This window comes from Chrysochloris asiatica, unplaced genomic scaffold, assembly GCF_000296735.1.
Source record: "Chrysochloris asiatica unplaced genomic scaffold, ChrAsi1.0 scaffold00056, whole genome shotgun sequence".
In the NCBI taxonomy this organism is placed as follows: Eukaryota; Metazoa; Chordata; class Mammalia; order Afrosoricida; family Chrysochloridae; genus Chrysochloris; species Chrysochloris asiatica.
The window spans coordinates 3,025,962-3,040,003 of NW_006408574.1; the positions used below are offsets into that span (position 1 = coordinate 3,025,962).

Consider the following 14,042-nt stretch of genomic DNA (forward strand, 5'->3'; position numbering starts at 1 on the left):
AGTTGATACAATCTTGCTTGCTGAAAGAAGAGAAGACTTAAAATATTTACTGATGAAGATCAAAGACCACAGCCTTTGGGATGGCTTGCACCTCAAAGTAGAGAAAACAGAATCCTCACCACTGGACCAATAAACAACATCCATGTAAATGGAGAAGAGATTGAAGTTGTCAAAGACTTCATTTTGCTTGGATCCACCATCAACATTCATGAAAGCAGCAGTTAAGAGATCAAATGATGCATTGCATTGGGCAAATCTGTTGTACAAGACCTCTTTAAAGTGTTCAAGAGCAAAAGTGTCAGTTTGAGGACTAAGGTATGCCTGACCCAAGCCATGGTATTTTCAGTAGCCTCATATTCAGGTGAAAGTTGGACAATGAATAAGGAAGATCATAGAAAAATTGATGTATTTGAATTATGGTGTTGGAGAAGAATATTAAAAGCACTATGGACTGCTTGAAGAACAAACAAATCTGTATTGGAAGAAATACAAGTTGAATGATCCTTAGAAGCCAGGATGTCAAGACTTCATCTCTCATAGAGGAACCAGTCCCTAGAGAAGTAGCTCATGTTGGTAAAGTAGAGGGTCAGTGAAAAAGAGGGAGACCTCCAACAAGATGGACGGCACAATGGCAGCGGCGATGGGCTCAAGTGTAACGATGGTTAGGAGTTTGGTGCAAGAGCGGGTAGTGTTTCATTCTGTTGTGCATAAGGCTGCTATGAGTCGGAACTGACTTGATGGCACCCAATAACAACAAATATGTTAATGAGGCAGGATTAGTGTGGGGGTGTATACTGAGTCATAGCCCAACAAGTGATTGTGAATCAAGCAACACCCTTACTCAAGTCACATCCTGACTTGAGTCACACCGTTTATCTTACAAAAAAGAAGCAAAGAAAGCTGTAGAGAAGGTTCTGTCATCTTACAGAATACATATGGCGCCAGCAACAGAGTGTAGCTAGAAATGTGGCCGGTCAATGAACAAGACCAACATGTGATTGGGTCACGGGGAAAGGGCGATATTTCTTATGCATTGGCAAAGGACCTGTCAGAATTGTGCTCAAATACTTGGTGAAAGATAGATGAACTTGTGTAGTTGGCTGAGGAGATTTCTAAATAAGACCTAGTAAAATGGAAGAGGAAAGAGAGGGACTTAAAAATGAACTGCACACAACGAAAACAGAACTTGAAGATTTGGAAAATTCTGCTGCACAAACTAAGGACACATGTCCTAAAATACTCACCAAAGATGTTGCTACACGAAACTTTTGTTAAAGAGGTTAAGCCTGTGACTGGTCAATCTAACCAACCCCCATAGCAGAAAACCCATCTGCTTAGAAAGAATGGAAGGAAAGAATGCTGTCTGCCTCTTGGAATTCTACAGGCAAGAAACAAGACAGAGGGGTTACATCTCTTGTCCTCTAAGAAGAGAACATAACTCTTCCTGGAACAGCTCCAAGACCAGCACAAATGTTCAAGAAGCTAGAGGAAGCAGGACCTTCTCAGTTCCAAAGGGTGGGGCCCCAGTCTCCTGGGTTTCAAAGAACCTGATTTTTGCTAACTCGTTTCTGGAATCTAGGCTGCCATAAAGGTCTGCCAGAGGGACAAAGCATGGGGCGGGGCAGGACTTCCATGTTCAAGGGGCAGAAGAATAGGACCTGCCGAGGTTAAGAGTGTAGGGTCACCACCTGGATGGACTAGAAGAATGGGACCATCTAGAGCAAAGGGAGTAGAGTTGCTGTCCCAGTGGGCCTAGAAGGCAGAATGGAGGCCCAGGGCCAAGGGGTCTCCACCCAGAATTGAGAAATGTGGCCAGGACCCAGAGTATAAAGGACAGCACCGTGGACAGATGGTCTCAGAGAAGAGAGGACCATTTTCAAATCTTGAGACCTAATATAAATTGTCTAATGGGTTTTGAACTTGCTTGGCTCCTGTTATCTCTTCTTTTGCTCCAATTTCTCCCACTTGTAATAAAAAAATCTACCTTGTGCCTGTCCCACCATTGTGCTTTGGAGACAAATAACCTGTGGTCTGGATTCTACAGGTTCTCAGATTAAAAAGTATTCTGCCCTAGGTGGAATATGCCTGAAGTCTCATCTACATTTAATTCAGATGATTCAGAAGATGAGATTTTGGGCTCAGAATCTACTTAAGACTTTTGGTATGACACAATGGGGTGAATGTGGCAAGGACATGAATTTGGGGGGTGTTAAGGGGTGAAATGGTGCTGTAGGAGAAGCACTGAAGTGCTAATGTTAAATGGTTCAAACCCACCCGTTGCTCCTTGGAAGCCTCATACAGGGTCGCTATGACCCAGAATTGACTCACTGTACTTAACAGCAACACAACAAAGCGTGGGATGTCTTAGATTGAACTGTGTTCCCCAAATGTGTGTCAACTTGACTAGGCCATGATTCTCAGTATATTATGTGGTTATCCTACATTTTGTGATCTGAGGTAATTATCTTGTATTTTATGTTATAAATTCTAACCTCTGTGTTGACAAGGCAGGGTTAGTATGAGATATATCTTGCGTCACAGCCCTATAAGAGGGCATGACACAAGTCACTTCCTTACTCAAATCTCAGGACGAGAAGTGACCAGAAAGAAGAGGGCCCTGTGCTGAGAACCTCCTAGACCCAGAAGAAGACCCATGGAGAGCTCCAAGGAACTCCAAGCCCTCAGGTTAGAAGATGAAGACCTTCCCCCAGAACTGACAGAGAGAGAAAGTCTTGCCCTGGAGCTGAGCCCAGAAGTTGGGCTTCTAGCCCTCAACACCGTGAGAGAATAAATGTCTGCTTGTTAAAGCCACTTTTTGTATTTTTGTTATAGCAGCACGAGAGAACTAAGACACGCAGATCTACAGAGATCGTTTGGCTGTTTGTAAAAAAAGGGTCGTCCAACCCCATGACTCGCTTTTCTTGCCTAGGGACTGTTCTCTGTCTTGTACATGCCTCACAGTGCTAGTGTTAGTTGCTCAGTACTGTTGAGTTGGTTCCAACCCATAGAAATCCTGTATAGGGTTTCTGAAGAGCAGCTGGTGGGTTTGAATCGCCTACCTTGTGGTTATCAGTCCAGTGTTTATATCCTACAGTGCCACCCTAGGGACTTTTAAAGGCATTAGTTTTTGTTTTAGATGTTTTAAGTCTAAAACAGAAAAAGGGAAACCAGTTAGGATAGCTGATAAAGCCCCTAGCTAGCTTCCTGTGGAACCAAAATGCCCCTCGATGTCACCCAGAGTGGTCCTTAAAGAGGTCAAAGATGAGCATGAACAGTCTTTGTGCTACCAAAAAAGAAAAGAAAAACAAAACAAAACAAAAAAAAACAACAGTTGATGAGGAGGGCCCACTAATCTTTATTACGAAAACCTACCAATGGGGCTGGGATTTAGAATGGACTACTTCAAAGTGAACTCAGATATGAACAAGTGAAGATTTGTGGCAATCACTAACCGGAGTCCATGAGGAAAGTGGCATTTAATCATGAAGAAGAATCCCAATAGGTCAGCCCGCACTGAGGGTCCTGCCTTGGAAACGGAATGGGGGTGGGGCCTCAGAATCTCAGAGCTCCCCCCTTTCCTGACTGGGAGGAAGGGTACCTTCACTGGTAATCATCCACTGGGGTGTGACTGGATTTGATTTTCCTTTATGTTCGAGCGGCGTGTGATTCAATTCCTCAAGCCGCGTCCCAGCAACCCTCCCGCTCAACCCGGAATGAGATGGATGTTTCCGGCCCTATTACTGTGTGTATCTTCACAGCCTGCCCCAACACACACACACACACACACACACACACACACACACACACACACACACACACACACTCTTCAGGGTATGCAACACCCGATAGCACCCCGTTTCCCCCAGTACCATCCACAGTGGGCCTGCGAACTAGACTTTCTCCAAGACAGGGACAAAGCCCTGGGGATGATGTTGGTGGAATTCTGTCTACAGACCTCCTGGCTACGTTCTTCAAGCCCTAAGCAGCCATCACCTCGCTGAAGCCAGGTGGACGCTGTCCACACCAGCACCCTAAGGCAGTGCTGTGTAGGGAGGTGGCGGGTGCCGCGCCCGCCGGGGTCTGGGCCTACCTAGTTTTTGCATGCATGCACGAAGCCTTTCTTCAAGATTGGATACTCTGCTCTGCAGCTCATCGTAGTCAAAGGCGCCAATTTCTTCTTGCAGCTCGTTTAGCACGGACGTCAGGTTCTGGACCTCCTCTTTAAACTGCAATACCAATTTGGCATCGGCCTTGTACTCTTCCAACACGGGTATCAAAGGCCTAAGTTCATCCATTTTCGCTTTTATCGCCTGCAAGGTTAAAATAAGCTGGGTTCAATGCGATGCGTGCAAAAACTCGTCACACCCTGCCTTGGCCTGGCTGCTCCCTACGCGAAGGACAGGGCACGTTCACTGTGCTGCTTTACGGACAGATTAATTTCTCCTGGTCCAAATGAGTTCGAAGAGCATATTAAACAGTCTTCAGAACACGAGCATATTTGGGAAAGGTTTTTATTTGTCAGTTCAGAATGCAGCATCTGAAGGTTACATGCTTTCAGTTACATACACAAAGTTCTCTCTCTCTTTTTTTTTTTTTTTTTTTTCTTTTTCAAAAAATGCATTGACAAGGGTTCAAACGACTCATGAAATGCATCTACAGTCGCATGCAAAGGAGGATCCTGGTTGTATTCAAGATTCCTTAGTGATATGGTGCTAAGTACTGGGAAATCATAGTAAAAAGGCATGATGTACAAAGCTCTCGGGCTCTTTCTCAGGGTTACAGGGGAGTGGGCGGCTCCTCCAGTCACTGCAGCTTTGAAAAAAGTCTGTTAAGTTAGCCCTGCAAGCAAGAAAATGAAATACTGTTGAAAACTAACTCACTAGCCTGCCTGAAACAGAGAAACATTTACACGGTCACTTAGAAAACAACAAGAAAACACACTTCAATGGCTAGTTTGATCCCCTCTGGACAATCTCTGCGGACATTCAGCAATGCAATTTAAGCATGGTAGAAGACCAGGGGTGGGGTTTTGGCTTTTCTTTCCCCTCAAAGCACACTGCCCCACATTGTGGAGCTCAGAGAGATGCCTGCAAATCCGAGCTGCCTCCCAGGTGCTGCTAAAGAACCGGAGCCCTGATACTGGGAAGGATTCTGGCTTTGTGGCCAGACAAGCCAGTCTCTTCCAAGATTATTCACGATAGCATGTCAGGAGCAAGGACAAACTGTCCACCTGCCGCTGACAAGAACAAGCATCTCGTTCCCCTCCATAGGCTCAGGCCGCTATTAGCTTATTTATAATATAGATTTATAACTTCATTAGCTTGCTGTTCCGTCTGTCTAATGGACTGCTTTTAAAAAGAGAATTAGTTCTTGCTTCATGCAGGGAGTGCATCCGAGGGAAACATTAGCATAAAAAGGACTGGGAGGCAGAGAGGGACAGCATCCGCCACTTCCCCTAGAGCTGGGCCAGGTAATGTGACCCATGGGCTTGTATCTGGGCTGGATTTCCCATTCACAATCCTGTATGCCTGCCTTAATTAAGGGGCATGCCATTTCTCCATTTCTTCATTCTGAAGCAGAGCAAACTGGAGCTGTATATATACATACCGGTACATAACCCACCGCAAACCCCACTGCTGTGAGTGAGTCTGTTCTGACTCTTACTGACCCCACAGGACAGAGCAGAGCTGCCCCTTGGGGTTTCCAATCTCTATGGAAGCAGGGTGCCTCATCTTTCTCCATGGGAGAGGCTGGTAGGTTTGAACCGCTGCCTTTCAGTTAGCAGTTGAGTCTTAACTATTTTACCACAGGGTTCCTTTGTTGGGATGTGTTATTGTTAAGTGCCATCAAGTTGGTTCTGACTCTTAGCGACCTCACCCTGCCTGATCCTCACACTTGGCCCTTGGTTCGAACCCACTGTTGCTGTCACTGTGTGGACGGATACACAGGTATTTATAATTAATTATATGTCAAACAAACTCCAGCTTTAATATCCACAGCTGCCTGGGGATGGCAAACACTTACCTAGCAAGTGAGAAAGATGCTGGAACCCCATGTCTCCCCTGCCCAGCTATGGTGCGCCTTGTCACAGCTAAATTAGGTCAGATTTGAAAAACTGCTCTGAATGATCCCTGCTCAGAACGGACTCGAATCAATTAAGCTAATACTTGCCTAATATGATTTACCTGCGGCAGCTGTGGAGTGACAAGGACTAGGGATGTCCCTTCAGCTAATATGCCTCTTAGGCTAGAGAAACTTGGGGCCTGGGGGCCTAGCTTCTGAACCAGATGGACTGACTTGAGAATGTGAAGGTGTGCTGAGAGCAGCCCCCCTCCCCCACACCCCAGCCTGCCTCTGGCCAGGTGCCTCTCGCTAGAACCAGGGCAGAGGCTGTTTGCTCAGCAAAGAATCATCCTTGGTGTGCCTTTCCCTTGAGTGCCCCAAATCTCTGTTTCTGGGGGCCAGGGGGCAAGCCTGAAGGGAACCTGAGTCCAGCTTCGGGGGAGGAGGTACATACCTTGAACTGCCTGGCCAGGTGTTGCTTATGACTCTCCTCCACCTGCTTAAACTTGGACTCCAGCCCTTTCATCTGATTCTCCATCTTTTCCACGTACTGTAGATCTCGCTGGGTCCGCCTGTCCAGTACCTCTATGGATTGAGACATGTTTTGTACCTGTCAAAGAGGCAACAGGTTCATGGGGGAGCTGCAGCAGGTGCCAAACGATCTCATTTGTCTCCTAGCACGTGACACCGACCTTTTCCTTCCTAGCCTGCGCTCAGGGAACCAGAAGCAGTCCATGCATTATTTACCAGTTAATCACCAGCATCGAGCATCGTGAACGACCAAGAGCTCCCTAAACGGAGCAAATTGGTTTGGTAAACATTTCCTATGCCACCTTCCAGAATGTGTGCCTATAATCCAATGCGGGGTGCAAAGCCAGGGTACAGGCATGGGGCAGTGGGTCGTCTAGCCCTTTCTTTTTATTTGGGGAGTAGGTGTATTATTTCTTTTTTTTTTTTTGCAGGATAGAAATCTAGCTAAGCAAGCATCAATACCAGCTGAGAGGAAAGGCATGGTGGCATGGTTAGGTTGTCTGAACCCCTGGGCAGAAATCCTCTTTCCCCCTAAAGCCCAGCCTTGCTGAGAAAGTTGATTAAGTGCAGGGTGAAGGAAGGGGGATGGCTCTCCCAGCTCCGCATCAGGTCTGTCTCCGCCCTCTCTGCCATCCATCATACCCACAATATTGTAAGTAGATGACTACTCCGTAAACACGGACATTCTGAACATATAGTTGGGAATCAATCACACCGCAAATGAAGAAATGCTGTTTTACATTTTTACCGGCAGCTTGGAATTGAGTCTGGCCTCAAGATGGAACTTTAATATTCAGCAGGGTTCCAGAGAGCTTAAAAGAAAAACCGTTTTAGTGTGGCCACCTGCCAGTGTACTTTATTTGCAGGAAACAGGCTTACAGTCCGTGCCAACTATGCTGGGGTGGGGTGGGGGGGCCGGGGAGGTGGGATGGAGCTGGGGGCCTGCTGCCCTGGGGTTGGGTTATTTTCTCCCAATCGAATCCAATTACCAGGGAAGATGATACTTCCGCAGCAGTTTTGCCGAATTTGAAAATCCTCTTCCTTCTAGGAAGAGTGGTTTGGCGGTGAGGCTGAGCTCTGGCTTGAGTGGAATGAGAAGTGAGGGGAATGGGGTCTCCACCTCACTGCCCACCTTCCATTCACACATAAAACTTCATTTCAAAAAAAGGGAGTTGGAAGAAGAGCTATCAAAAGCGTTCTTGGTAGGAAGAAGATAGAGCACTCCTCTCAGCATTTAAAATGCCTGGGATTTTATGACTTTTTATCTGAATGTAATCTACACAAATTCGCTTGAAAAAAATCAAGCTTGTAAAACCCAATGTGGGGGAGGGGCTTTGCTTGCTTGGATCCTTTCTCCCTTGACTGATTTGTGGGAAAGGAATACATGTTGTTAAGTGCCATCAAGTCGCTTCCGACTCATAGCGATGCTGTGTAGGAGCAACTGGTGGGTTTGAACTGCCGACCTTATGGTTCATAGTCCAGTGCTGATCCTACAGTGCCACACCAGGGCTCTGAGTGACACACCGTTGCTCTATATTCTGCTGTCTCCTTGTGTCTTGTCACCCCTGTCACTCTGTCACAGTGTGTAACAGCAGTGCCTCTCTGGAAAAAAGCCAGAGGTCTGTTTCCATTCATCCTTCAAGACCTACTCCCCGTACCACCTCCTGCAGGGAGCATTCCCTGATTGGCTGAGACAGTCATGGCCATAGAGCCCTTGGGAAGAAGAGTATCACCTTGCTGAAAGAGCCCATCCCAGGAGAAACCCACACATCTGCTCAGGTAGCATGGACTTCATGCCTGTTTGTGACCCTCAATGCACAATGTCAGAACTGCCCCAGCTCCTAACCTTGCAGCCATGTGGTGGGGAGGTTGGGAATGTAAAGGACATCTAACCCCCTCTCCTGCCCACCCCATTCACAGAAGCCAGGACTGAGGGAACCTGACAACCTCCACACCCCCAGAGAACAATGATGTAAAAATGTCCAGTTGTCCAACTACAGACAAAGAAGGTCCTATCGTCCTCCCTGTGTGGACATTTCCCTTTATGGTCAGTGGGAAAGTGCAGGCGTGGGCCAGCCTAAGGAGATAGCTGCTCTCCAGCTCCTGGGACCCCTGAGAGGACCACCATCTGTGCCCTGTGTCTGAGTTCTGGCATTGCAGCCAGTGTCCCTGCTACTAGATGGCATAGTCACCTCATGCCCTATCCAATGCATGGCAGCAGGTGCCCAGAAGAGGGAGGGGTAGCATAGGCCTGCAGCAGACACCCCCTGCTCAAGAGAGCCCCCACTGCTGGAACTCCTCAGCACCTCCAGAGCATCAGACATGGGGACTGACCGACCTGACTTGATCTTTGCAAACCCCTATGAGGTGATGTAAGTTGAATATCATGAGACAGATAAGACCAAGGCTCAGAGAAGCTAAGCAACCAGTCTGCTACCACACATCTGGTCCATCTATAAACTCAGGTTAGGCACTTCTTCAAGAGAGCAGAGCTGGCTCCCCACTTCCTTCACTTGCTTCTCAGCAGAGGCAGGAGTCAGCAGACCCCAGCCCTGGCTGAAGACCCCAGACCACTCAAAACCAGAATCTCTGTTGGGAGACCTGGGACTTGTGCCTTCAGAAAGTGCCCAGGTGGATCAAAGCTGGAGGCACATGGATGGCTGAGTACCATCCTGCCCCTGAGCTTGGAGACAGAGGCTCCATAAGAGGACCATGGTGAGACCGCCCCTGCTTCTGCCTTGGGGTGCCCTCACTGTACCCCTTCATAGAGAAGGAGGAAAGAGGGCAATGAAAGAGGCAAAGGTGAGTGGGGGAGGAGAGGCAGCCCCCCCCCCCCCTTAGCACACACAGCACATTGAGGAGGAGGGACAGGCCTCTGAAGACAAATGACCACCAGGATCTGCAAACCCACTACCTTCGAGCCGATTCCAACTCCAGGGCAGAAAAGAACGGCTTCTTATGGGGCAGGTAGCCTCACTGTTATCCCGATGAATGGCTGGCAGGTCTGAACCACTGACCTTGCAGTTAACAGCCCAGTGCTTAACCTACCCTGCAAGCAGAACAGTCCCAAAGCCCACCCTTCCAGGGGACTGGAGAGCTTTCCAGAATGCTATTTCCAAGTATCTGTTGTCCTCAATCCCTGCCAGGGGTCTCCTTCCCAGAGCCCCGCCCCTAGCTCCCTCCTCTGTGATTCTCAATAATTAAAGCCTCAATTAGGCTTTGGGCTAGTTTGATGTTAATACATGTTTGTGGAATCTGTTAACTCATTGCACGTTAATGCTTTCTAATCATGTACTGAGGTAGCTCAAATGGTAGAAAAAAATACACTCCATTCTTTAAATGATGAGTAAACTACGCTGGCTGAGGAGGAAACCTGGGTCTCCACACATGGGACCGAGAGCCTGGGGGAGCTACGGAGCCTGGAGAATCTCGTCTGCCCCTCCCTTGAGAGATGTGGAAACTGAGTCATAGTAAAGGACACAACTGTGTTGCAGGCCTGCGATTGAGCTAAGGCAGAGCTGAAGAATCTGACCCCCACCCGCCCAGGCAGTCCCTATTCTTCTGAGCCTGCTCCTACTGCCCCAGTGAGGAGGACAGTGAGGGGTTGGTCTGCCTGCACAGCTCACAGAGCCCCCTGCCTCCAGTCAGGAGCTGCCACCCCTCACTACTAAAACTGACATCTATTTTGGAACTTGTGAAACAGTCTCCGAGAGTCCAGGCTGCTCTGTGCACGAGTATGTGTGAATGTGCATGCATGTGATTGTGTACACATGTGCAGACATGCGTATGTATGTGATTGTGTGCACGCACACACCAGTGTTATTGTGCACACAAATGTGGTTGTGTGCATGTACACCTGTATGATTGTGTGCATGTCAGTGAGTGCATATGTGTGTGCACGTGATTATGTGTGCATGAGTGTGCATATGCATGCATGTGTGAGTGTGTGATTATGTGTATGTGCATGATTATCTGGTGTGTATGTGTGTGAATGCAAATATATGTAATTGTGTGTGTACTTGTGTGCATGTGTAGGTATGTATGTACATCTCTGTGTGAATGTGCATGTGTATATGCGTGCATGTGTGAGTCTGTGTACATGTGTATGTATGCATGTGTGTGTGAACTCATGTGTTTGTGTAGAATGTGTGTGACTATTTAGTGTGTGCCCCTGGGACTGATTGTGAGACTGTGGATGTGCAGGTGTGTGACTGTGACCATCTCTACTCTATAAGGTAAGGAGGGTCCCTACCCAACAGACGTACCCTAGGAAATATCCTTTTCCTTAGGGGAGGGAGAGCAGTGGAACAGAAGGTCACTCCATTTCTCCTTCTCCCCTTTGTAACTCCTGGGAGACCCCAACATTGAGGATGATCCCAGAATACAGGGTCCTTGGGCAGACTTTTCAAGAGAAGCCAGTTGAGAGGAGTGGGGTAGGTTAGTCTGGGGGGAGGCTAGAACACCGGGACCCAAATGTTCACCTTTGAGAAATGGGCGGATAAGTCCCAGTGACCCACGTGGTCCTTGTGAAGGTTACAGAAGGGTCCCAGGTGTGTCTGCACACTGTGCAGTGCCACTCCCTATTGTGTGGGGATGCTCACACTGCACCCTCATGTTGAACACCTGGCTCTGTCACCTGCCAGGTGCAATCATCCAAAGGTAGAGAGAAGATGCCCACCTGTAAGTCCCCAAGAGCCAGGCTTCCAGGACCTACAGAAACGCCCCAATGGGATGCCGGACAATGGCCCAAGATCCCTGGACATCAGCTTGTGAGAATCACTCCTAAATATGACATCCTGAATCTCATCTGACCTCTCCCACTGGCTCTGCAGGAGCCTACAGTGACCATGGGCTGGGTCTAATCACCTCCTTTAGGTCTGCCCTGTGGACTCTCCACCCACCTACACACCCATCTGTCTACACATCCATCTGTCTTCCCACCCACCCACCCACCCACCTACCCATCCATCTACCCACCCATCCATCCACCCATCCGCCTACCCACCTGCTCACCCACCCAATCCACCCACCCTCCCATCCATCCATCCACCCATCCATCCATCTGCCCACCCATCCACCCACATAACCTATTTCAATGCAAGAATCCAGCCATCAGTTCATTTATCCATCCATCACCCTATCATCCATCCACAAATAATTGTGAATGGGACATGCAGAAAAGAGAAAAGAGGGAGGCCTTGGAACTGGGCATATATATACCCTCAGACGTTGCTGCTGGTGCGGATGCTCCAACAGACCCCTCTCCTTACTGCCCCCTCCCCAGCTCTCACCTTCTCCAGCAGCTGCCTGAGCTGTTTCGTGCGAGCGTCCCGTGAACACATGGTCTGCTGGGGAGCTACCACTGTGCAGATACACCTGCCCTCACTGTCCTGGGCAGAGCTGTACACCTGCCAGCTCTCCTCGGGGTTGGTGGGCAAAACCTGAAGGAGGGGTGGGGGTGGGGAGGAGAGAAAGAAAGTGAGGTCATGGGCAGTGCATAGGACGGAGGCCACCCAAGGGAGAGGGATGCATCCAATCCCAGGGCAGAGGCAGGAAATGTTCCAAAGACCATCTGACCATAGGGAGGGACCCCAGGGCTGGAAAGGAGACAAGCTAAGACGCTTGCAGTTTCTTTTAAATATAAGTCCCACCCAAGGGCTGCTTGAAGTTTCGGCTTCTGTTCACACTGCTAGGTTATATGAGATGAGGAGCAGTCAGCGGCTGGGGGCGGAGTGGAGACAGAACCCAGGCAGGGAAGCAAGTGTCTGGCTGGCCCCGGCATCACAGCGCACAGCTCAGAAGTACGACACCTCCGCCAGGCAGGCTGGCACAGCCGGGCCACCCTGCCGCTGTCTGACATTTGGTAACATTCCAGACCCAGCAGCCCAGAGCTGCAGTGGCCAAGTCAACCAACTCCAGGGTGGCTTCTGCCCACACACCATTTGGTGGGCTTCACCAACCTGGGTGCCATGCTGTGCAGGGGTCACTTCACCCTCTGTCCTTCCCATAGACCACCAAGGCAGTCAGAGATAAGCCACGGATGGATCTATGGGAGGAAACACAGCCTGAATCCTGTACACCCTCCTGCCCGGCCCTGCAGCCTGGATCTGTTTCTTCCACCCTTCCCTGCACTGGCCTCGGTCACCTCCCTGCTATTTTTAGCCACGATGGGGAGGAGAAATTGGGAGAGGAGACTCTATAGTAGTGGTATATTTAATTCCATTCACTGCCGCCTCAGCAGCTCTGGACGGCACAGGGGACAAGCTTTTACAGAGAGCTGGGTAAGTCTTATTGAAACCCGGACCAGGTGGTAGTGATTAGGGTCATGGAGGGGGTCACAACTTCTTCTTTTCCAGCAGCTCTGTGGCCTCGGAAAGGCAGCAAAAAGGGAGCAAGAGCCGAGGCGCATGTCCTTCACTTCTCCTTCCCTTAGAAGGGGCTGCCTGGGCGGCCCCTGTCCAACGCCTCTCTCTGACCCCTGGAGAGCAGGCGGGCTGATTCGCTCGTGCTCCAGACACCTGCTATGTCAGCCCTGCTCCAGAACAGACCGGCCACTCGTCCCTCTCCCGGAGGCCTCGAGTCGGGCCACTCAGGAAGCAGGTAGGGTGGAGGGGTTCCGGAAACAAGAGGCATCCATCGCATCGCATCGCACCTCCCAGAGGCCACTCGGTCCTTCTGCACCCCTTCAGACCTTTCCACGAGGGCTGGACTGAGTCTTCGGGACTTCAGGAGACTCGCTGTCCAGGGCTCAGCTCCCAGCTCCGCGGTCCAGTCCAGCTTTTACAAAGTGGGGTTCCTTCCCAGACCAGACTGGGGTCTAGCAGCGACTCCACCCCTTACTTGGTGAGTGACCTTGTATAAGTCCCCAAGCCCCCTGACCTCAGTTCCCTAGCCTTTAAGTAACCACCTTTTACAAAACCAGTGGCTGAATTAAAGCTCCACCGCAGTGTCTCCTGCCTTGCTGCCCCACCAGAGGACCGGGCAGAAAAAGAGTCGCCCTAGGGGACCGCGGCGGGAGGAGCGGCGGGGCTGGGGTGTGGGGAGGCAGGGTCACAGCCATAGCGCCTAGGGGCCACCCCGGACCGCTGCCCTTGGCCCACCGCCCGCGACCCGGGGCCCTGGGCCAGGGCCGCGGTGGGAGGGACCAGGGAGGGGCGCGTGGGCCGGCCGGGACGCACTTACGCCGGTGCTGCGGTCCAGCGTCCCGCCGCTGGCCGCCGAGAGCCTGGTGGTGTTGAGGCCCACCAGCGAGGGCAGCGTCTGGGACATCCAATTGGTGATCATGGCCATGGTGCTCAGCACAACCCCGATCTTAAGCAGCGGCACCGACATCGCGCCTCACGTCGCCTCCCGGCCCGCGCCGCACTCGGACCGGCGCCGGCTCCCACGCCTGGGACAGCCTCAGGCAGCCGGCACCGCGGCGGGCAGGGGCGCCCGGCCGTGTCCCC

At 50.3% G+C, this 14,042-nt stretch overlaps 1 protein-coding gene across 3 annotated transcripts in view; it reads right to left on the minus strand.

The window, feature by feature from the left end:
- Positions 1 to 14,042, minus strand: part of OLFM1 (olfactomedin 1) — a 44,288-nt gene that overhangs the window by 16,731 nt on the left and 13,515 nt on the right. Inside the window, exons 1-4 of one of the 3 annotated variants that reach the window (XM_006863705.1) lie at positions 13,777 to 14,033; positions 11,886 to 12,035; positions 6,518 to 6,673; positions 4,091 to 4,310 (exon numbers count right to left, since the gene is read on the minus strand). In XM_006863705.1, coding sequence (XP_006863767.1) covers positions 4,091 to 4,310; positions 6,518 to 6,673; positions 11,886 to 12,035; positions 13,777 to 13,926 — 676 coding nt within the window. In that variant the 5' untranslated portion in view covers positions 13,927 to 14,033. Of the gene's footprint in view, positions 1 to 4,090; positions 4,311 to 6,517; positions 6,674 to 11,885; positions 12,056 to 13,776; positions 14,034 to 14,042 lie in introns of those variants that run through there. The other 2 variants (XM_006863706.1, XM_006863707.1) reach the window with 2 other exon arrangements.